The sequence below is a fragment of the Vicugna pacos genome, chromosome 19 (genome assembly GCF_048564905.1).
Source record: "Vicugna pacos chromosome 19, VicPac4, whole genome shotgun sequence".
Taxonomy (NCBI): Eukaryota; Metazoa; Chordata; class Mammalia; order Artiodactyla; family Camelidae; genus Vicugna; species Vicugna pacos.
This window is the reverse complement of record NC_133005.1, coordinates 20,772,175-20,796,163: the sequence shown is the minus strand read 5'-3', so window position 1 is coordinate 20,796,163 and position 23,989 is coordinate 20,772,175. Positions and strand designations below refer to the sequence as shown.

At 55.5% G+C, this 23,989-nt stretch overlaps 1 protein-coding gene across 1 annotated transcript; it reads left to right on the top strand.

Moving 5' to 3' along the window:
- Nucleotides 1–5,635: 5,635 nt before the first annotated feature.
- Nucleotides 5,636–23,710, top strand: HSPA12B (heat shock protein family A (Hsp70) member 12B). The gene is made up of 13 exons (XM_006207336.4): nt 5,636–5,769; nt 10,557–10,616; nt 12,371–12,468; nt 13,996–14,120; nt 16,434–16,620; nt 16,977–17,081; nt 17,292–17,408; nt 19,337–19,511; nt 20,158–20,244; nt 20,668–20,772; nt 20,881–21,139; nt 21,491–21,594; nt 22,250–23,710. Exons 2-13 carry the CDS (start codon nt 10,574–10,576, stop codon nt 22,885–22,887), a joined length of 2,043 nt encoding a protein of 680 aa, XP_006207398.1. The 5' UTR covers nt 5,636–5,769; nt 10,557–10,573; the 3' UTR covers nt 22,888–23,710.
- The last annotated feature ends 279 nt before the right edge of the window (nt 23,711–23,989 follow it).

The window sequence follows — 23,989 nt, the reverse complement described above, 5'->3', positions numbered from 1 at the left end:
TCTGCCAGCCTCCCTTCATCCTGACTCTGCATCAATAAAAGCCAAGAAGCATTCTGCCGACATTGGAAGGGGGTGGAGGAAACTGAGCAGAGGGGCCAGAACAGTCTTTCATGGGCAAGAGTGGGGCGGGCTGCCTCCTGGGCAGACCTCAGCGTCTCCCTCACGCAGCACACTCTGCCTGGGTGATCTCATCTGCTCTTGTGGCTTCAATTACCCTCTCGATGAAGATGCCTGCCAAATGTCTACAAGCAATTCAAAACTCTCCTCGGAGCTCCAGATCCATATACCCACTGCCTGTCAACATTTCTCCCTGGGGTCAAATCAGATAGGATTACATTCTGCTGTGAGGAACTGAGACTGAAAATACAGGGTCCTAAACAAAAGTTTCTTTCTTCCCCATTTAAAAGTCTGGAAGTACATAACCCTGGGAGGAGGCAGGCGGCACAGGGCTATTGCTCTAGTGCCAGTGTCCCGGAAGGTCGCTTTCTGCCATCACTAGGGTGTGTCCCTCAACTTTACAGTCCAGCACAGTTAGAGCTCCAGTCATCCCATCAACGTTCCGGGCAGCAGGATGGAGAAAAGCAGGAAGACACCACAACCGCTTCTGCTTTTATCTCATTAGCGAAAACTTGGTCATGTGGCCATGACAGAGGCGATTAGGCAGGCTTACTGGCTGATTAACAACAAGGGAAAGAAAGTGTCAGGCTGTTTAAGAACAACAAACAAACAAAAAAAAAACAGGTTGTTTCTCTTACCCCGCAGCTGGCTCCTTGGTTCCAAGGACATTGCCATACAAGACATCTTATGTCCACAACTGCTCCATCAGTCCCAAGGACACACCCCAGGATTTCTTTCTTTGTTTTCTCTTTTCCCGCCGACATTTCTGTTTTAGGGCTGAGCTCCATGGGAGGAAAGAGCCCATGACAAAACACGACTGGCACCACCGGAATGAAGCTAAAGATGGCAGAACCTTTCAGTATAAGACCCCGTGGCCCAGCTGGGGGCTGGCACTGTCCTGACCCGCTACCTGGCTGACGACACCCTACTAATGCTTGCTTTCTTTGTTTTTTTTCCTTCTTTCTCTGAGTAAAAAAGCAGCTTCCTTTGTCCCTTTGTCCCTCTGCCTCTATTAAAAATTCTTTCTCAGTCGGTGGGCAAGGACTCACACCTCTGAGGGGCTTGCCCACAGGTTTGGTGGGCTTTCCAGTTTGGGGATCTCTCTATCCACTAGCAGCCACACCTAGCAGCAGGAAAGCCTGGTAGGCCTGTTCTTTATGCTGAGGGCCATGTGCATGGCTGAAAAGAGAAGATTCTATTATGAAGAAAAAGAGAATAGATATTAGGGGAGGGAGCAGCCAGCATTGTCTACACAGCATTCCTACAACCTCCTCCAAATTGAATGGCTGAAATGAAGGCTCATCTCTCCTCCAGCAGTTCCCCTTCCCTTAAAGTCTTGGTCCTTTTCAGTACACCCATACCCTAGCAGAGAGGTGATTCTGTGGGGCAGGGGTTGGCATGGGGAGGTGTTGTCCAAGCTGAGTGAAGGGGTGAGCAGAGAGGGTTGTGCAATGAAGCTGAAGTCCCAGTGGTCCGGAATAGAGACCAAAGATTCCTAACAGAAGATGTCCAAGTGGAGCAAGTCGGGTGGAGGGTTCTGGAGTAAAGAACCAGGGGGTCTGCTGGGGCACAAGGGCACAAGGGCGTCTGTACTTAAAAGAACCAGGAACACACACGCCCAGCCCCTCATCCAGCTGCTCAGTCTGTTGATTCCATTCTGCCTCCTGCTCACCCACCTTCATGCCTTTGTTTGTACTTTTTCCTCCTGGAATGCCCCCAGCCCCGCTTCTCCACATGGACAATTCTCTCAGTCACCCTTCAGGATGCAGATCAAGGGTCACCACCTCTATGAAATCTTCCCAACGTTCCTGCTGGGAACCTCAATAGCACCACACTGGAGAAGGGCCTGGAGGTGGAGCAGTGTCGGCGCAGAGTTCTGGGAGATGGGGCTGGTCCGGTGCTTTGGGTGTCATTTGGGGCAGGGTATTGGGGAGGCTCAGCAGGAAGGTGGAAACCCAGGGCTTTCTCTTAATGAAGGAGGAGGTGTCAGCTGCCCATGCAACAGCAGAGGCAGGGCACCACCAGGGCTGAGCTTTGAACTTCCAGCCACAGGCGGAGCCTCCTACACTCCCACCTCCAATGAGGAAAATGATGCAGACAGAGGCTGTGGGCCATCGAGAGGAAGTCCAGCTGGGTGGGGCAGGCAGAGTCATTCCTGGAAGGAAGCTTGCACCTCAGGAATCTGACAGAGGAACACTCTAGAGGCCTCTGTCCCAGGAGCCACCCACTTCCCAATCCCAGGAAGGGGCAGGCGGAGTTGGACAACTATCCAGGAGGGCTGCCTCTGGATGCCCAGGTACCACCCTCCCTTCATTAGCCTCCTGCAACACGTGGCACAGGCAAGAGTACAGGCTCTGAGACAGCCCACAAGGTCTGAGTCAGCCAGGCCCTGTTCTCCCCAAGCCTCAGCTTCCTCCTCTGTAGAATGAGGATGGAGAGGCCTTCCCCACCGAGGGTGTCGTGGAGGCGTAAGCGGCAGATAAGGTACCCGGATGGGCACCAGCATACCCCGAGGTGCAGACAACAGGGTCTACTGGTGAAAAAAAACCTCTGCCCACCTTCCCTTCCCTCCCCTCCTGAGGCAGGCTGGGGGAAAACCTGCCCTTCCCCTGGTGTATGTGTGTGTATGCATGTGTTTGTCTATCTGGCTGGCTGTCTGCCCCAAGCTCTGGGGTGGAGCAAGCAGTCGAACTTGGGCAGAAGGGTGGGGAGACAGAAGTTCTTTTTGCTGCCCCCCCCCTCAGCAGACATAAGCTTAGGTGGGGGATGACGTGTCCTAAAGACAAACATCACCATCTGCCCTGAAACTGCCTGCTAGTCTGCATGCCAGGCTCCCAGAAACGGGAGCTCTGCTCCAGTCTTTCAAACCCGAAGAATTTTCCTAAAAGCCACATCTGGTGGTGACCAGGGCTGGAGGGGCTCTTTGAGCAGACACTGCATCCACAACAGATTCCCAGGGGCCAGTTTCTCCCAAAGGCCCAAGGGAGAAAGGGTCCTGTCTGCCGAGCAGCGCAGGGCTGGGGGCCGGCCCAGGGGGAACAAAGATTCAGAGGCAGAGAAGGCAAGTTGGGCTTGAAGGGCAGCAGATGGGATGGGAGGTTAGGGCTGGGAAGGGGAGCTTAGAGGTCAGCCAACGGCAGGCCAGGCCTTGGATTTCTTGGCTCTTCTCCCATAGGTGATGGGGAGTCATGGAGAGGGTAGGAGTGGTGGAGCAATGGGACGAGATTTGCACTTTGAAAAGTCTCCTCCAGTTGCGCGATAGAGAGGAACTGGAGGGGCAGGGCTGGGTGTGAAAGAATCCACAGGAGGGGAAGATCCTGAATGAAGCCCAGAGAAGGGATGCGTGGCCTGGAGAGAGGCTGCTTCCAAGAGGACATGCTGATCCTTCCTCGCGCCTCCCCCACTTGGTGAGGTCAGTGGGTGGGCCCACAGGGCACTAGCGGGGAGGAGAGGGTGGTGCGAGGGCCAGAGAGGACCACGAAGGGCAGGGGCTCTGCAGGACCTTTGTCCCTGCCCACCTCAGCCTGCATCTTCTGGTGGCAATTGTATCAAACCTCCCAGCGGGTGAGAGGCTTGTTCGCTGTCCTTCTCCTGTGTCAGACTGGAAGCTACAAACACCGATGGCAGGCTGAGGGGGCCTAGACTGAGGGGAACAGAAGGCTGCCAAGCAGGAGGACACCAGGGGCTGGGGATCCCCCCACCCACGAATCTTCACTCCTGCTCAGAGCCTGCTGCCATGGCCCTCAGAGATGAGCCAATCTGTGGAGCTGGGGAAGTGGGGATGGAGGAACACCTGGGTGGAGGAGAAAGATAAACAAGAGGCAGGTTGTACTTGAGGGGCTAGACCCTTTTCTTCATACACTAATGAGGTAATGAGCAGCCACACTTCAACCCTCCCCAGCTTTGCTCAAACTCTGGAATGACATGAAGGCCTGCCAGCCCCCGAACTGTCACACAGACAAATACAAACATAAAGACACACGTATATAATATACACAGACACACATAGACACATACAAACAGTCACACAGACATCCCAAAAGACACACTCATGTATGGACACAGATAAACATACACACAGTGTGTATAAACAAAGACACACTCACACAAAGACATAAGCACAGACACATCAACAGATACACACACTCTGACAGCCTCCAGTGGAGGCTGCTGATTGGATATCTTGCTGACTTATTGGCCATGTGCTGACATCCAAAATTGCTCGGTGAAGCACACCCCTCACCCCTAACCTCACTGCAGGCACTCTGGAGCAGTGGCCCTGATAATGACAAAAAGGCTAGGAGAGGTGACACTTTAGCTAGAGCGCCGTTTAGATGGGCAGAGAGGAGAAGAGAAAGAATTCTAGGGAGGGAAAATGGCTCCTGCCAAGGTTTGGGGTGGGGGGCAACTCTGATGCCCATAGAACTGTGGGGGCCTTCTTTGGGGAGGGGGCTGAGAAGGGGGCAGACAGGAGGCCAGCTTCTCTCAGCACAGAGAGACAGGCTGGAGTCAGCCCTTGGCCCCATCTCACCCACACCCAACCTAAGCCTCTGTGGGGACGCATTCACACTGGGCAGAGGGAAAGGGGCCAGGCCCAGCCCTGCCAGAACCAGGACATGGGCGGGAGGAGCACAGGACGTTAGCTGCCTTAGAGGGGCCTAGCAACCAGATCTCCATTCTGTAAATTCCCTGTTTGGAGGCCAGGTCCCCAAGTCCCCAAGACAGCATACATTAGGACAGGAAGAAGCCCTCACAGATAAAGGGCTACGTGCTCCTTGCCGAAGCAGGATGACTTCCCAGCGATCCTTTTGCTAGCAGTGGGGTCCGAAACCGGGAGAACTTTCTCCTCGCTGTTCCAAACTTCAGCAAGGACAGACCTGGGCCCCAGCCTGGGACTCAGAGGCCTGTCCTTACCCTCGATTTGGTCTCTTCTCTCTTCTCTGACCCTTGGAGACTAGGCCTAGGGATCTCCGAACGGAGGTGGGAGTGGAGGGGTCTGGGTGAATCAGCTGTGAGGGGTCTGGGACAGGGGTCTGTAGCGGTTCTGGAGCAGGAGACTAGAGAGATCTGGGACAGTGGACTGGAGGGGTCTGGGACAGGAGGCTGGAGGGGTCTGGGCAGGGCTCTCCCTCCCAGCAGCTGCCTCAGGCAGAAAGCAGACGTGCTGGTCTCGGCTGAGTCCTGAGGTGGGTTTTGGGGAGGGCAGAGGTGCCCTCCTCAGCTGGGTCGCAAGAGGCCTACAGATCGTCTGAAATTCCTCTCCTCCTCCCTCCACCTCGCCTCCACAGCCTTCTCCCCTCACCACCCCCCGAGTTGCTGGGAAGCGGGGGGAGGCGCAGGAGGGGCGCAGGGAGGGGCGGTGGACTCGAGCCGGCCGGGCCCCTCGGCTGAGGCCCGCGCAGCAGGCCCCGCCCCGGCCTCGCACATCTGGGCTGGAGCGCGGGCCCACCCGGCGGCGGCGGCGCGGCCATCCGGCGTGGGGGAGGGGGAGGGGACGGGGAGGGGACGGGGGCGTCGCGGGGCGGAGAGCCGGGGCGAGGGCCGGGCGCACGTCGAGGGCTGCGGCCGCCACGGCAGGGCAAGGCCACCGCACCGGCTGCGGACCCAGGATCCGGGCGGCTGGACGGAGGTCGAGCTGTCGGGAGGGCGGAGGTGAGTCCTGGGCGGGCGGGGGAGCTGCTGGGCTCTCAGAGAGGGGAAAGGCGCCAAGGCCTGCCGTCCCGTCGCGGGCTGGCGGCTGAGAGACCCCGCCACCAACTTCCTGACCCTGGGGGTCAAGACTGGGGACTGATCTCCCCAGCAGGGCTGCCGGTTCGGGAAGGCAGCTGGGGCCGCGACCGTGGGCTGCTATCCGGGCTTTGGGACCCCACCCATGTCCTGCGGAGGGTGGGGGCCTGGAGAGACTTCTGTGTCTGGGCGTCTGGCATGGGGCAGGGGCTGCTCCAGGGAGCCAATCTGTGGAGGACACGGTGCTTAGGCCAGAGGTGGAGACCCCGTGGCTGAGTGTGTGTATTTGAGGGGTGCCTGCAGGGGGAGTTCCCACTGCCCGTGGTCCAGAAAGTTCAGGAGTGGTTGGATGGCCCGGGTGCCAGACTGTGGGCTGGCCTCATGAACAGGGACCTCTGGTTTCTCTCTCTGAGGCCGGCCTGGGGATCCAGGTGGGGTGGGGTCTGGGCTCCCTGCGGCCTTGCAGTGGAGCCAGCTTGTAAAGCTTACTTGTGTGGGGGAGAGTCTGGGAGGAAGGGAGCTCTGAAATATGGACTCCCTGTGAACCCAAAGGCAGCCGTGGATCCCCAGAAGGTGAAAGAGGTGATGAGGGACAGTGGGCAGAGGGTAGGAGGGGCTTCAGGCCCTAGGCTGTGTGGGAGAGAGGTTGTTTGTTAATTGGCTGCTCCCACGATGAGGACCCATGGGGGTGGGCAGGATGTATGCAAAGAAAAGTTAAATACAGGCAGGGCCCTCGGGAGGCATTTCAGTCACCCCTTGCCCCAGCCCAGAAGGCAGACTCCATATCCCTCAGGCTCCCACTGGCCCCTCTCCTTGAGGGCTCCTCTCCAGATAGAGACTGGGGCAGCCCTTTGAGTGCCACTTCTGATCTGTCCCTTGGGCCCTGGTTGGCTCAATCTGTGGCTTGGGAGAAATACTTGTGGCCTCTCTTTGCTTGCTGACCGAGTGCTCTTCCATTAAAGAACTGGCAGGATGCTGAGCAGAGAACAGTGGATGGGAGAGGCAGGGTCCCAGTGAAAGGAGGCTTAAGGGGTATGGAGATGAGCTGAAAAGATGGGGTGGGCTCTTTGTCCTCCTGGGCAGAGGACAGGTGTGTGTGGAGCCTTGAAATCCAGCAACATCACATGCTTCCCATGCTCTGGGGGACATACCCAGCCTCATCACCCCAATCCGAGGAAGAGATCATCGGAGATTTGTCTCCATCAGGCAAAAAGTCCTAGGCTTTTATGAGTCTAGGGGACACTCTGGGATGGGAGTCTCCCTACTCAGTTTTGAGTCTCTACTCAGCCACACCCTGTCCTGGTCCCCAGTCATGCCTGTTGGGTAGAAGTCAGGGTCAGGGATCAGAGTAAAACTGAAGATTAGAAGTCAATATGAAACCAAGGGCTAGGGGTCAGTCCACGGGCAGGGTTAAGGGTCTGTCTGTGGGTATGGTCAGGGTCAGGCTGGGGCCAGAATTTAGCCTCCTCTTGTAGCCAGGAAATGAAGCTACTCTCTGTGTAAATCAAATTGCCCCACCCAATTATTCTCAAACCCATAAGCATCACCACTGAAATTACTGAGTCCCTGGGGCAGGGATCTAATTCCCCCATTTCCAGCTGTAGATTCTGCCCAGATGCAGCTTTTAGGAGATATGGTTGTCCTGAGCACCACAATCAGCACACCATACAGTGGGTGTGTATGCGCAGTGCGGATGGCCCCGAAGGCAGAGGGGGCATGTGTGCACGCTTGTGTGGCTGCCACCCCCTCTACCTCCACCTCGCAAAGCATCAGCAGGATCCTCCTTCTTTAACACTGATTGATTTAGGGCCTCCCTCCCTCTGTAAAGAACTCAGAATGACTAGAATAAAAGCCTCAATGAGACCAAAACCTTCTAACAAGGGAACATTCAGTATCCACATCATGGAGGGAAAGAACACTGTTCACATCTGTCCAACTCCTTGCTTTAATCAACAACCTTCCCCCCTTACTTGGACTCGATCCTCACAAGGCCCTTGCATGATCCATTTCACAGAAAAGAGCACTGAGGCACAGAGAGGCAAGATAATGCACACCAGCCAGATATCATAATAGGCTCTTGTCAGCCCCGAGACCCCAGTGTAGGGGTGTTCAGTGTATCACACACTCAGAGATGGGACTAGCTGGATCAGCTTCCCAGAGCTGGGGAGATTATAGACACGTGGCTGGACATGGAATCTGTTTAGAGTGACGACTCCTGAAGCCTTTTTTCCTGGTGGTTCTAGATGGTTTCTACTTCAAATGCAATAGCTTTGGTTCGGAAAATTTATTCATTCATTCAACAAAGTGTTTCCCTGGTGCTTAGTGCAGAACCTGGCAGAAGGAAAGTTCAATAAGTTTTTGCTGAAGAATTGAAACAATGTGCAAAAAGGACTGCCAACTTCTCCCTCCTGGCCTTGATCCAGCAGTGTGCTGGTAAATGTTTTACAGTCAGCTCTCCAAGAGGGAGAAAAACGTGATCTGCAGTGTTTGCCAGTTTTAGCGGAGTAATCACCATGGCTGATTTCAAGCTATCGATGTGATGTCAGTGAATGCAGATGCACAGAGTTAGCTCTTGGGAGCTGGTGGGAACCACGTCCAGAATGACACTCCATCACCATGAGCTGGGCTCCTGTCCCTGGCTCTCAAGGCCCAGACCCACCCCCATCATTTGCTTTCTCTTTTCTCAGCATCACCCAGCTGCTCTGCAAACGCCCATGACCTACCCCTGTGTTTCCCCTGATTCTGATTCCTGGACATCCCCCTGTGCACCTCTGATGATAGTAGGACTGCGTGTATCTGGAAATCTCCATGGTGCTGGCCATGCGGGAATATCCTGGACATGCCTGGGTGTCTGTCCATGATGGGGCTGGGTTGTGGGAACTCTGTGGGAGCAAGGGTGTGTACTTGTGTGTGTGTGTGGGTGTGACAGTGCCCAGCTCTGTGTCTGCCTGTGTTCTGGTAGCAAAACTTCCTGATCAGCCATTGCTACAGAGAGGGAATGGGCTCTGGGCCACCCCCACCCTTGTTTAGCCCCCAGCTGAGACTGGACCAGGAAGCACTTCTCAAACATTAGGGTGCTCCCTACCACCTGGGAACTTGTTATAAAGCAAGTGCTAACTCAGTGGGCCCAGGACGGAGCCCCAGAGCCTGCATTTCTAACAAGCTCCCCGGGGATCCAGTGCTGCTGTTGTGATACCGCACTTGGAGTAACAAAGCTGTCAATGACCTGAGGACAGTGCCTCTAGTTTGGCCCCCAGAACGTCACAGACACAAGCTCAAGGTCCTCCCTCTTCGAAAAGGAAATAAAAACCTGTCCTCCCATCCTCGAGCTCTATGTTCCTGCAGGTGCTGCGCGCATCAGCTCCTGCTCTCAGCCAAGCTTCCCCGCAGTGCCAGCTCCATTCTCTCACCCCTGTTCCCTCCTCGCGCAGGCTTACTTGACTCCCACTCCATCTCCATCATGTCACCGAAATGCCATGAGCCATTAGAACAGGTGTTTCCAGTCTTATCTAAAATCTCTGAAGGCATCTGCCTTCATAGCCTTCTCTTATCAAGATCTTCCTGAAGCCATAGCAGGCATCTCGGTCTTCCTGGCCAGCCCCCTTCCTCCAGTCAACGTTTATTCACAGCGTCTCCTCCCTTCCCTTCCCCTATTTTGCTCTCTGCCAAGCCTCCTGTGACAATGACTTTCAAACACACATCTCCACCTCAGATTTCTCCCTGACCTCTGGATCATACGTCATCAAACTTTGGTCTGTTCTCTCAACAGTTTCAAAGCTGTACCCAGAACACTGCCCCTTTTCCCCACCAGCCTGCCCTGCCCCGGGATTCTCCATCTCACCATCCATCTCCTAGCTTGGACCAGACAATGTCACCCTTCTTCTTTCTAGCCTCCCATGTCCAATCTAGCTATCCTCCATCAGCCTTGTTGATTTTAACCTCTGACTTAAATGTCTGCACATCTTACTCAAGACACACAGCCCCCACCATCCTCTGTTGCCTGGAGCACTGACTGGGCTCCTGCTTCCATGTGGTCCTGCTGCAGTCCACACTTCCCTTGCAGCCAGAGGATGCAGATTTAGTCATGCCCCTGCCTCCATTCTGCCACTTGAAACCTTTCAAGATTTGCTATTGCCGTTTATGTAAAACCAGACCTAAAATTGGGTCCACCAGGCTCTGCCTGCAGGGTCAGCCCAGCCCAGCCCTTCTCTCCAGCCTTGCCACTCTCCCCTTTCTGCCTCACTTACATCCTTCACAGTATCATTCGTAGTCTCAGATCCTGTCTCTGATTATGAATGTATCCCCACCAGGCTGTGGGCCCCCAGGACAGGGACAGTATCTCTCTGGGTCACTGATGTCCTCCATCACCTGGCAGAGAGTGGGCACCTAAAAACATTTAGAAGCATCCTGATTCCAACAAAGCAACTGTCAAAAAGACATTTTTGAGGCAAGCTGGGACTGTGGGATCGAGCATTGGATGAAATTAGGGAACTACTGTTGATTTTATTAGACATGATAATAGTGTTGTGGCAATGTTTTTTAAAAAGTCTCTGTTAGAGATATATTAAAGAATTTATAGGTCAAGCAACGTGATGTCTGGGATGTGCTTCAAAGGACTCCAGCTGAAAGTAAATAAATAAAATAAATAAGCATTCAGTGAGGTAACAAAGGAACAAATAAATGCCATTCTGCTTCTCTGTTCCTGTTTACAGCCACAGCGCCTGCAGAGATGCTGGCGGTCCCGGAGATCAGCCTGCAGGGGCTGCACATCGGTAAGACCTGCCCCCTCACCTCTGCCTGGCCCGCCCCACCCCCACCTCCCACTCAGACCCACCCCGAATCTGTCCACACGTGCCCCTCCCAGCAGAGGCTCCCCAGAGCCATTCTGTGAGACGGTGTATCCAGGAGGGTCGGTGCACACAGGACCGTGTATGTGAGAGTGTGTGTGCTTCTGTGGGCCTGGATGGCAGGCCTGTTCATGGGGCCTTTGTCTGCAAGTGTGTGTATGCGGGGCAGGTCTCTGTGCACAGAACTGTATGCATGTGCATGTGTTTTGTGCAGGGTCTGTGTGTAGTATGTCTGCCTGTCTCTCTGTGTGAAGGTCTCTGGGCACAGGATTTTGTGTGAGAGTGTGTATGTCTGCTCAGAATTCTGTGTGTGTATGTGCGCTCCTGCCTGTGGCCTGGCCTGGGAGCAGGCTCTGGGTTCTGTGCAGGGGTAGGAGGCCAGGAGGCAGGCGGGACACACCTCAGGAAGTTCACTCACAAAGAACTGGCGGGCTGGGCCTTCCTTCCTGCCTCCCTTCCCAGGCTCAAGCGACAGCAACTTTGCCCCTCCAGCTGGAGCTGGTGACAGGGCCCAAGCCTGCACTTGTCGCCTGAGGAAAGGGAGTTCTGGAACTGTGACCATCATGTCCCTGCTCCTCCAGCACCTCAAGACAGACACCAGCCCTGTCCAGGCACTTCCTAGAGTCCCTGACATGCTTAGCCCCTTACATATGTTCCCAGGGTACCCCAAGGCCAGAGAGGGCCTGGACCTATCAGGGCCACACGGCTGTGACTGTGGGAGTGCAGGCCTTGGCCCTGGCTCAGCCTAAAGCCAGATAGATCTGTTTGATTTGCTGATATGTCTTCATGCCAGACCCCGTCGGTCTTTCTGGCCAGCCTCCCCATCACCATACATGAATCTCAGAGCTACCCCAGTGCCCGTCACAGGGGCCTTAGCGAAGCCCAGTGTGTGGTGATAAGCCACCAGCCCACACCAGGAGGATGTCCGGCCAGGCAGTGGCCTGAGCCACTCCTGCCCCCTTAGCGCCTGAGCCTCCAAGCCAGGCTTTGGGCTGCCTTCCAGGCGCTGGGCTGCTTCTTCCCACCAAAGGTCCAGCTCAGGCCTGGGCCAGTGAGAGGGTCTCAGTGGCTCCAGGTGTATGTGTGTTGTGAGAGAGCAGAGGCTTGGAATCTGATTTCCTAGTCTGTGGACACCTCTCGGGTCAGGGCTGGGGGAGATGCTGTCCCCACCGTTGATCCTCACCAGTCAGCCTGCTAGGCCTGTCCCTGGTCCTTGTTGTGGGGAGGGGAGGGGAGGCAACTCCGTCAGGTCCTGATTAGAGCCATGTGGCTGAACTTTACAGGGAAGAGGAGCAGGCCCACCTCCCACTCAGTTAGGCCTGTAGTTCTCCCACCTTTTCTGGTTTTCCTGGACTCAGTCTCCCCTGCCCCCACAATACTTCTCTGTCTCCTCACTTCACTGTGTCTGAGGGGCTCTGGGAGAAACAGTGAGTTCTTAGGTGAAGCATGAGTCACCCCTCAGGAACAGGTTGCCTCTAACGGATACCAGGCCCTGAGCTAGGGCACCACCAACCCCTCCTCGGTCTTGGCCTTTCTACCCTCCCTCCCTCGTCCCCCTTCCCCAGCAGAGTTTCCCTTACCTTGGCCCAGCAATGACTGATGGAGAGCCTCCCAGGCCTGGGGCCGGGCCAGCAGCCCCTTACCCTGACAGTGCCAGAGTGACTTCCCTTTCTTTGCAGGCTCCAGCCCAGAGCGGTCTCCGGTGCCCAGCCCACCCGGCTCCCCAAGGACCCAGGAAAGCTGTGGCATTGCCCCACTCACACCCTCACAGTCTCCAGTAAGCCTAGAGCAGGGATGAGGGTGGTAGGTGGCCTGGGGGGTGGAGGGGGGTCACGCCAGTGTCCGTCACTGGGGCTGGGCTGGCGGTGCCACCCGGCCTCCTGCCCCTTCTCACTCCACTCATGTTCTCCCCAGAAGGGTTAGCCTTAGGTGGCCTTGGCCCATAGGAGTAACAGTTCTACTGAGGTGAGCCAGCTCCAAGGTGACGTTCAGGGACCATTGTCTCCCTCTAGCCTGCCTGGGCCAAGTATACTTCTGAGCGAGTAGCTTTCCTAGGTCCTCAGAGCACTGGACCTCCCCTCCTGTCAACCACAGCCCCACCTTAATGCCAAGTATACATAGAAAAGACCGTCCTTTGCCTAAAGTCACACGTCTACTAATGACAAAGTAAGAGTTCAGCCAGCTCTGTCTAGCCTTTGGTTATTTCAGTAGTGAGATCGCAGGTAATATTTTTTTCTCCTTTTTTTAAAAGAAAATACTTCCTCTGTATTTTATAAATCTTAAGTGGTAATATTGCTTTTATAGTTAGGTAGTAAATGTTATGAAAGTAGAGATAAAACATTTTTACATAATCTGAAGAAGAGGGAAAAAAGAGATTTTTTTCCTATTAATGAGAAACATGTCGCTGTTTCTCTTCTCCGTCCTGGACTGTTTGCTGTGATTGCACCTGCTGTGTTTTGCTGAAATGGCCTGAAAACAGATGGAAACAATATGTTCTTCAAGCCTGAAAATATCTACTTCAATTTATAGCTTTATTAATGCCTGTATGATCAGATTATGCAAAAAATTAGTGTATATTATTATCTAAACTTCTTCAAGCACTAATTCTTAATAAAAATATAGAACAATTTGAAAAATACAAGGTATATCTAGGGAAGAGGAGATACATTGCTAAAAAATAGTTTGGCAACTGCTAGCTTGAAGCATCCAGGACATAACCACCCTCCTGCAAGCTCCCTGGGTCTCCCCACCTGGGATGACGTCACCGTAGTGATCCAGCCTGTGGACCCCCTTGTTCTCAGGGAGCCCAGGCCTGGCCTGGGAGAAGGCAGGGCCCACTCCTCGGCATGTGGATGGGGCCTCTCTTCTCTGCTACAGAGCTGGACAGAGTCTGGCTGTGTCACTGTGGCCACAAAGAGCAAGAGGGTCAAATAGACACAAGTCCGTGTGTTGTGAAGCTGCTCCGAGCAGCAAAATTGCTCCCATCTGGGCCCAGGCTGTGATATGGTGTGAGATGGGGGTGGGGCCAAGGCAGTACAGGCAGAAAGTGGCCTGAGAATTGGAAGTAGGGAAGGAGGAGCTTGAGCCCAAAACTTCATGGGGCTACCTGAGAGGCCTTGGCCTTTCTGAGCAGTTAGCATCTCCAGGGCTCAGCCTGGAGATTAGGAGGGGAAGGGGAGCAGGCAGGCGGGTGGTGGGTGGGGCTGGGCAGGGCCGGTCTGGACCACAAACAGGAGGGGAGGAGCTCCCACAAGCAGCCAGCCTGGCCCTCTGGCTGCTCCTTGACTTGGTCTTGCACTTGCAGAAGCCCGAGCCCCGAGCCCCGCAGCGGGCCCCCTTCTCCGTGGTAGTGGCCATCGACTTTGGCACCACATCCAGTGGCTATGCCTTCAGCTTTGCCAGTGACCCTGAAGCCATCCACATGATGAGGTGAGGGTGGCTGGGCTGGGAGATTGGTGGGGAGGTCCTAGACCCTGGGAGAAGCCTGGTCCTAGAAGTACTGTCACCGTGTAGACATGAGGTCTCCTCAGAGCTCCTTCCACTCCTAGTCTGGGCTCCCCACTGGGGCAAAAGGTTGGAGGATGGGGCCCAGGCGTGGGGCCCCAATAGGTGTAGCTCTCTGACCCCTGTGGGAAATGTTGACCTTTGTTTTTAAGTTTTTTATTGAGATATAATGAATATTCAGTAAAACACACAAATCTTTTTCTGAGCTTGTCACAAACGCACACACGCACGCATACATGCACAAATATGTGTTTTTAAAATAAAAGTGGGATATCATACAATTTGCTTTATTTTAAATTTTCAACACTATTTTGTCGATGTTTTACATCAATACATAGACAGCCACCATTTTCTTTTGACGGTTGCATAGGATTCCACAGTACAGATGTGTCATAATTTATCCATTCTTCTATGGATAGTTTTGAAGGAATTTTTCCCTCTAATTTTTCACTATTACAAAAAGTGCTGCAATGAATATCCTTCTTTGAAAATTTGTGCTGGAATTTCTATGTGGTAGATTCCTAGAGGCAGGTTCCTTGGTCCAGCATCTCAAATGAAATACAAGGAAATGAAGGATCAGAGGGTTAACTGAGTTGACAAGTCACACAGTTGTTATGAAAGACGTGTTTGAAAAATCCCTTCTGATGGAGTTTGTTGAGTTTTGTTTGAACGAAACATTTGTTTGAAACTCCCCTTCAGGCCTCAAGACCCTGATCCTTTGAATGTATTTTAATGGGGCTGCAGCCAGTAGGAGGAAGACCCCAAAGCTCCCAACCCAGACTGGGATGGGGGCTCATGGGGCTTCACTAGGGCCTGGGAGGCTGGATGGAAGGGTGGATGGAGAGACAGGCAAAGGGTCACTGCCCCAACGACATAAGGAACTTGACCTGCATGAGCATGGATTGTCCTTCCCCTTTCTCTGCTCCCTCCACATCCAAGAGAGGCCACAAAGGCTCTGGGCACTTAGATCTCTCTTGGAGCCGCAGGACATCCCAGCTTGTCAGCACACATAGCTGAGGCTATGGTGGGTGCCGTGCTGGGACTGAGGAAACATGAAGAGACACTGCGGAGGGAACAGTCACAGGAAGTAACTGGGGGACATCCTGGCCTCCTCCCAAACCCTTCCCACCCCCACTAACCACCAAGCCTCATCATTTATATCTCCCTAATATCTCTGTAATACCCATCCACTTCTCTCCACCGCAACCGCCCCTAAGTTCGGTCCCACCCTCTCTCAGATGATTGCAATATCCTCCTCCCTGGATTTCCTTCTCCATCCTCCCTCCCCTCTAGTCTGTTGCTATATGGGGACCAGTGACCTTCCTAAAGGCAGATGTGATCATGCCTCTTTGCTCCCCTACTGAAAACCCAAGAGAGAATTCTAATATGGCATTTGATACTCCTGCTTAATTGACCTTAATGATCTTATATTTTCTCTTGCTGCATATTGAGCCAGTTTATAGCTAATTCTCCCTGCTCTTTCATAGCTTCAAGCTTTTGCACATTCTGTTCCTTCCGCCTGGATTCTCAGTTCTTTCCCCAAAAAACCTGCAGTGGTGAGCTTGGCCTCACTCTGATGCCTAAGAGTCAGGGCATCAAAGAAGGCAGAGGAAGGGGAGGAAGGATTGGCCAGGCCAATGACCTGGGCAGGGAGCTCTGGGTGGAGGTTCAGATGATGGCGGGGGATGTTTGGTATCTTAGGGTTTAGGGGCCCACTGGAGGTGCAGTCACCTGGGGTGTAGCTGCTGAGGTGGGTCAGATAGGAGTGATCATGAATGCCTTGAAAGAACTTGGCTGCGGAAGATGGCCTAGAGGAGGGCAAACCAGCTACCTGGGAGTAGATCTCTGCCAGGGTCCTGGAGAGACACATCCATCACGCCAGACCAGGCAGGTGGATGATGGCTTGCTGCCACTTGTTAAGACAACAGGGAAGTATGGTCAAATGGTGTACCTCACGGTAGGGAGCAAGAGCTGAGAATGTCAGATGGGACCCATGGCCCCAGGGATAGAGAAGATCCCACGAGCAACATTTGTAGCAATTTAAGTGGATGCCAAGCACCATATTCACAAGAACCCTAAGAGGTAGGTACTATTATTCCCATTTTACATATGGAAAGACTGAGGCTTGGGGAAGCCAAGTGGCCTTCCTATGGTCACACAGCTGGTCCCAGAGCCAGCACCCAACTCCCTGAAGGGAGGTTTACTGCTGACCACACTGACAGCCCTGTGCCTCCACAGGAAATGGGAGGGTGGGGACCCAGGTGTGGCCCACCAGAAGACCCCCACCTGCCTGCTGCTGACCCCGGAGGGCGCCTTTCACAGCTTTGGCTATACAGCCCGTGATTATTACCATGATCTGGACCCTGAGGAGGCTCGGGACTGGCTCTACTTCGAGAAGTTCAAGATGAAGATCCACAGTGCTACTGTGAGTCACATGGTGGCTCAGGGCCCAGCTCCACCAGGGAGGCAAGGCTAGGAGGGGGAGCAGCAGGAAGTCTCATGAAAGGTGGGCAAAGCTGAAAGGTGAGGAGTGGCCTGGTGGAGGAGTAGCTAGGGGGGCGGAGTTTAGATGTAAGGGATGAAGGCATGACCAAGGGGTGAAGATAAGGTAGGAGGAACAGGGCTGAACAGAGGGGCAGGGGACAGAACTAATGTTAGATCAGAGCCAGAGCAGGACAGTGCCAAAGAGGGGAAGCACCCGGAAATGGGGTGATTATAAGATGTCATCAGGAAATGGAGGCAGAGCTATGACCTCCTGCAGTCGTCCCGTGTCCCTACCAGGATCTCACCTTGAAGACCCAGCTAGAAGCGGTGAATGGAAAGAAAATGCCTGCCCTGGAGGTGTTTGCCCATGCCCTGCGTTTCTTCAAGGAACATGCTCTTCAGGTGTGCTGCCTACTGGGGCGGAGGATCCCCAGGTCCAACATTTCCCTGCCACCTATCCAATGGGTAGCCACTGGCAGAGTCAATGGTCATCCCCTCCAGTCCCCTGCCTTCCTATTGGTGGAGCCTCCATCAGCCCTACAGGTGTTGGGGAGGTGGGGGTTGGGGGTTAAGGATTCTCCCAAGTCCCCTCACTGCCCCCTTTTGCTCCAGGAGCTGAGGGAGCAGTGCCCGTCACTTCCAGAGAAGGATGCTGTGCGCTGGGTGTTGACGGTGCCCGCTATCTGGAAACAGCCGGCCAAGCAGTTCATGCGGGAGGCAGCCTACCTGGTGAGGATGTGCAGGCGGAGCAGTGGACGTTGCTTGGGAGGGTCCCGGCATGGCCCCATTTCCTCATTCACCACAGTCATTGTGTAAAGACTGCTGGCCTTCCCCTGCTGGGCATTTTAGAGGGTTGTTGCCACCAAGACAGGGCAACATAAACACGAAAAGCCTGCAGGAACAGAGAGCAGAGGGACAAGAGGCACAGCGCAGGCTAGCTTAACCAGGGTCTTAAGTCAGGTTTCCTAGAGGCAGAGCCCAAGATGGGGCTTCTTGTGCCTGCGGTCTGTTGAAGAAGGACTCTCAGGGGAAAGGGGAGTGAGGAAAGCAGGAGAAAGAGCTGAGCAGGCATGTGTCTCACTTGGAGTCTAGCCTCAGTCTGAGCCCCTGAAGAGCTCTGGAGGAGAATGTACCCTGGTGTTGGCCACGGTGGGGCAGGGAGGTGGCTTTTGTTCCATCCATATCAGTCTGTCATTGGTTACTGGGGGAGTGGGAGGGGGACCTCTCCAAGTGAGGCGGTTCTCATTTAGCTGAGGGCAGTTCTTCAGAGAAGGGACAGCTGTGAGCCAATAGCAGCTAACACTCACAGTAGCTGGGCAGGACACCAAGAACATCCACTTCAGCCAGTATCAGTATTTTCTGGAACCCCACCCCCACCACAGTCCCAACTACTGCAAGTTCTTGAACAGGGGGAAAAGGACTATGAAACTCTGAAGGGAGGTGATTTTGGCCAATGTTTGCTCGTCTTTCTACCATAAGAGATGCCCAAAGCTCTGGAGAAAGGGGGGCCACAGCTCAGACACCCTCTTTCCAGTGGAGATAGGGAGGTGGGAGAGGGGCTCATTGCTTGATCCTGCTCCTGCCCCTGGGGCCTTGGGGGACACCCTAGGACCTCCAAAAGAGATCTCAGGAATTCCAGTGCACCCTCCCTGGAGGATACCAGGGCCCCCAACCCCTACAGACATACCTGTGGACCGGGCATGCCCCAGGTGCCAGGTCTGTAGGTGCATCCACTTGTTTCTGGAAGGAGCTAACCCCAAGGCCAGTGGGCATCCTCTCTGCAGAGACCAGGATTAAAGCAAGGCTGTACCCAGCCAGAACAAACACCCTCACCCCAGTGCCCCACTGCTGGTGTACCCACCCTGCTTCCTCCTATACTGCTTGCTGCCTGTCAGGTCAGGAAGGGCTGGCCCTGGGCAAGAAGTCTCTATACCCACCCATCCCCATCCCCTACCTGGTCAGAATCTGAGGACTCCCACAAAACCATAAAGTACTTCCTATGGGGATCTTCTGCCCCAATGCAGGAAGTAACAGATCTCAAGTATTTTTCTCTCCCCGCAAACTGGCCTGACTTGGTGCCTGAAATTTCACTGTTAAAGTTTCTTTCTTCTATATCAGAATCCCTGGGAACAAAGTTCTCCTGAGAGTGGGGAGGCCTGGGGCCACTAACATCAGCCTGGTGAAGAAAGAGGGTTCAGTGAACCAAAGGGGAAGCCCCCCATCTCCTCTGATTGATGGTCTGGCTGTTACACCCCCACCAACACACTGTGCTAGAGTCTCCACTAACCCCTCAGCCAGTGCTCAGCTGGCCAGCCCAGCACCTCTGAAGAGGACCTTGCTGCAGCCCAGGACCGCCTTGGGCAGCCCGGGGGTAGATCCCAGGTTCTAGGTTTTCATTCTGTCTGGAGTCTCTTCCTGCTGGGCAACCCCATGGCATCCTTGGCCATGGCCATGCCCTTCCCCAGCCTGGTCACAGGGTGGCTGTGGGATAGCTCCAAATTTATGCAGCATGGAGGGGCCTGAGAGGCCTAGTATGGGTGGGGTACAATGGGGAGGAGGTGGGAGCCCCACAAGCCCGGTTGCCTGCCCTGAGGTGCCATTTCAGTGTGACGCTTGGCCCACGGTGCTCCCCGACCCTGCCCACCACCCACCCCCAGGCCGGACTGGTGTCGAGAGAGGAAGCAGAGCAACTCCTCATTGCCCTGGAGCCTGAGGCTGCCTCTGTCTACTGTCGCAAGCTGCGTCTGCACCAGCTCCTGGACCTGAGTAGCCAGGCCCCGGGCGGTGGGCGCCTGGGTGAGCGCCGCTCCATTGATTCCAGCTTCCGGCAGGGTGAGCCGCCCCCAAGGGCACTGCCCAGTGGTGGCCTTGGAGGCAGTCCCTGGAGATTTCACCTTGCCCTATTGGGACTCCCTGAGTCTGGGGTGGGGGTAACAGTCTACTCTAGGGGGAGGTGCTTGGGTACTGACAAAGGGTACTGTGAGCTGAAGGTGGAGGTCTTCAGGAGCTTTCCCTTAAACAGCCACTGAATCAGTTGCCCTTCTCCTCCCACATCAGCTGCCCTCCCCCCATCAGCCCCAAGCTCCTGCTGCCAGACCAGGCGCTGAGACAGCTATGGTCAACGTTGGTCATCTTGCCAGAAGCCATCTCCCATGACAAGGAGAGGTCCTAAGACCTGCCCCTCCAGCTCCTCCAGACCTTCCTAATTCTGATTTTGCTGTGGCCTGCGCCCTCCAGTGTTAAGGGAGGGCTGTACTTGCCGCAGCTGTTGGTCACAGCACCTGAGATTACCCCATTCGACTTCTTTGGACCCTTTGGAGTTCAGCTTTGCCCTCTCAGTTAGGAATGGAGCAGGAGTTTTAGGAGTACTGGCTGCTCCAGATGTTCATGGAGGGCGTTGGCAGGGCGACAGGGGTTGATGGCGGTGGGTGAGGCACTTCCTTCTAACCTCGCTGTCCTGCTGTCCCCCAACACCCAGCCCGAGAGCAGCTTCGAAGGTCCCGCCACAGCCGCACATTCCTGGTGGAGTCGGGAGTCGGAGAGCTGTGGGCAGAGATGCAAGCAGGTGCGGGGAGGGGAGGTGGAGGGATATTCCCTGGGCTCTGTTGGACACTGTACGCCTGGGTGAGGGGGAGGGAACATTCCAGAAGTCAGCTCCAGTCCCGAGAAACCCTGCCCCTTCCAACTCCATCATTTGTACCTAACCTGGTAGTTCCCTCACAGTCACCTGCACCCCCCCCACACACCCACGCAATCCTCTGGGGATTCTCAGTGGATAAAATTACAGAACCCTGGAACCATTTCTCCCCACACCTTGTGCCCCTACCTGGTGACCTGAGGTTCAAGCACCTGAAGCCCGTCTCAGCCCACCCCTCACTCCCCACGGCCCTGCAGATACGGCTGGGGGCCTGGGGCAGGGCTGAAGGCTGGGTGGGTCTGGAGGGGGTGCAGAGGTGAGCGTGGAGGGTGCTCACTCTCCCTGCCGCAGGAGACCGCTATGTGGTGGCAGACTGTGGGGGAGGCACGGTGGACCTGACCGTGCACCAGCTGGAGCAGCCCCATGGTACCCTCAAGGAGCTCTACAAGGCATCTGGTGAGTAGCCAGGCAGCGCCCTTGGTACCCAGCGCGCCCTGGCCCCGCCACCGCCCCCTGGCGGCGGAGTTGGCACTGACGCCCCTTTCATCCCCTGCCCCACCCCAGGCGGCCCCTGTGGCGCGGTGGGCGTGGACCTGGCCTTTGAGCAGCTGCTGGGCCGCATTTTCGGCGAGGACTTCATCGTCACCTTCAAAAGGCAACGCCCAGCAGCATGGGTGGATCTGACTATAGCTTTTGAGGCCCGCAAACGAACGGCAGGCCCACACCGTGCGGCAGCACTGAACATCTCACTGCCTTTCTCCTTTATTGACTTCTACCGCAAGCAGCGAGGCCAAAACGTGGAGACTGCCCTGCGCAGGAGCAGGTGGGCCGCGGGACCACCCCTACAGGGGAAGGTGTGGGCCCCAGGGGGCCGTAGGGTGTCTTCCTGATGCGCCCCCACGCAACATGCCAGCCCTGGTGGAGGCAGGGGGAGGGTCATGAGTACATCGTCAGCCCAAACTGGTACAAGAGAATCTTGAGCCCCGCGGGAAAGGCCGACATCTATCTCCCCTGGGACCAATGCCTGGAACTGGAGCAGACCTGCATCTAAAGCCCCTGAGAGAGGTTGGCATAACACATAATGTGCAGTCAGTGCCCGAGTACATTGGCCTGGAACAGGCTTAGAACCTGGGACCCTGACCCTGATCCTGACCATTTCCTTCACCACCTACAGCGTGAATTCCGTTAAGTGGTCCTCACAGGGGATGCTCCGGATGTCTTCTGAGGCCATGAACGAGCTCTTTCAGCCTACAGTCAGCGGGATCATCCAGCACATAGGTGAGCGCCTGAGCTTAGGTCCTCCATTCACCTCAATATACACACCCAGATGCAGGAATAATTCTCCCTATTAGTGCCTGGAATCCTCCCCATATCCACACACTGGAAGGAGACCCAGAGTCATCTGGAACACGTGGAGGATGCAGTACGGTAGGGAATAAGAGCTAGGAGAGAGGGTCTGTAATCTTGCCAAGTTAAAGAACCTCTGATGCCTCAATTTCCCTAAGTGGGGTGATAGTATTAGGTTCCCCAAACTGTCATCACAGGGATTTAAACGAGCTAAAGTATCTACAGAGTGAGTGCAATGTCTTGCATGCAGTAGGCTTTTAATATGTGTACATGCAGATCCTTATCTCAAACTTCCACGCTGTGATGGGAAAGCAGGGAAGAGAGCTGGGGAAGCAGAGCCCATGAGGATTCCCAGGGGCCCTCAGGAAAGTGCTGTTTTTTTCATCAGAACCAGGCTACTGTTTTATAGTGAAATGGCTAGTTTCTAGTTGCCCAGAGAGACAGAGGGGAGGTGCCAGTGGCCGTGTAGTGGTGGCCTCAGCGGCTCAACGGTTCTGGCTCTTAACGCACCTTCTCTCCCCACCACTCTCTCTCTGCTCCCCCGCCCTTCTTCTCTTTACCCCCATCCTCCACTCCTGTCCCGCAGAGGCGGTGCTGGCTCGCCCCGAGGTGCAGGGCGTGAAGCTGCTGTTCCTGGTGGGCGGCTTCGCCGAGTCGGCGGTGCTGCAGCACGCGGTGCAGGCAGCGCTGGGCGCCCGCGGCCTGCGCGTGGTGGTTCCGCACGACGTGGGCCTCACCATCCTCAAGGGCGCGGTGCTCTTCGGGCAGGCGCCGGGCGTGGTGCGGGTGCGCCGCTCGCCGCTCACCTACGGCGTGGGCGTGCTCAACCGCTTTGTGGCTGGGCGCCACCCGCCCGACAAGCTGCTGGTCCGCGACGGCCGCCGCTGGTGCACCGATGTCTTCGAGCGCTTCGTGGCCGCTGAGCAGTCGGTGGCCCTGGGCGAGGAGGTGCGGCGCAGCTACTGCCCCGCGCGCCCGGGCCAGCGGCGCGTGCTCATCAACCTGTACTGCTGCGCCGCCGAGGACGCGCGCTTCATCACCGACCCGGGCGTGCGCAAGTGCGGCGCGCTCAGTCTGGAGCTCGAGCCCGCCGAGGACACACCCCCGGGTCGCCGCGAGATCCGCGCCGCCATGCAGTTTGGCGACACTGAGATTAAGGTCACTGCCGTCGACGTCAGCACCAATCGCTCAGTGCGCGCCGCCATCGACTTCCTTTCCAATTGAGGGCGCAAGGGCAGTGCCAGCCCCTCTTGGCCCAGCCGCGCCCTCTTTCGCGCCGAGCACTAGGGAGCCGGCTGGGGAGGACGAACCCGCCCCGTTCCCCGCAGTCCTGCCCCTGGAGATGAGGTCGCAGGAGGATGGAGGGGACACATCCGGAAACTCTGGCTGACTGGAAGGCTGAAGGACCCAAGACTTAGAAGAGGTGTGTAAGGTGGCGTGCCCACAGGGAGCACGTGATCCTGAAAGCAGAATGCACCAGAAGACTGGAGCCCTCATCAGAACTAGGGGACAGGCTGGGAGTGGGGCGGGGGTTTGGGGGTTGGAGGCAGCTAGAAGCTGAGCAAGGCCGCTGCAGGTGGGGCAGCAGGATGAAGAGGTTGTGCAGGGCTAGGCCTGAAGGCAGAGTGCACCGACTTACGGGCTAAGCCTACAGACGGAGCCGGGTAGGAAAAGGACTGGAGCTGCCACGAGGGACGGGGTGGTGGGACCTCCCTGGGTGTGGTGCTGACCACCCAAGTGTGAATGCTAATTGTAGAAAGGGCGGTAGCAAGCTAATGAGAAGAGTACAGGGAGAAGGCACATATGGGGGCATATGTTGGGGTGGGGCTTTCCTTTCTATCTGAAAAGGCCCCAAGGGCAGCCTGTGAATGATCCACTTGCACCCTATCCAGCCACACCAGGTGAAGAGGGTAGGGAGGAGAGGGAGCATTGAGGGCTGGTCCCATCTCTGCCATCAACTCAGTGTACCTGCCCAACCATGACATGAAACAGCCCTACCTGCCCGGGAACCCTAATGTGACAATAAAGCATTTATGCTCCAGGTGAAGCCATGGCTTCCTGATACCTCACAAAAGCGGTACCTCAAATAGTGGACCAGTGGCGGGGGTGGGGGATGGGCCTGGGTCCTACAAAGAAGAGAGAAAGTTTTCATCTGTGCATGGGGTTGGGAACTGACCAGGAGCAGTTGCTGCTCCTCCCTGTCAAGTATCCCAAACTGAACACCCCACTCTGTAACCTCGGCAGAAGGCCCCTCCACATCCAAACTCTTCTTTGGCAATTATTCCCAGACCTACAATGCCGCCACCCATGCATATTTCCTTCAGGA

Bases quoted from the DNA above. Each gene is read 5' to 3' on its own strand.
- HSPA12B (XM_006207336.4), top strand. From the start codon at position 10,574: ATGCTGGCGGTCCCGGAGATCAGCCTGCAGGGGCTGCACATCG. The intron at 16,621-16,976 runs GTGAGTCACATG...TGTCCCTACCAG, and splicing joins TGAAGATCCACAGTGCTACT to GATCTCACCTTGAAGACCCA. The intron at 21,595-22,249 runs GTGAGCGCCTGA...CCTGTCCCGCAG, and splicing joins CGGGATCATCCAGCACATAG to AGGCGGTGCTGGCTCGCCCC.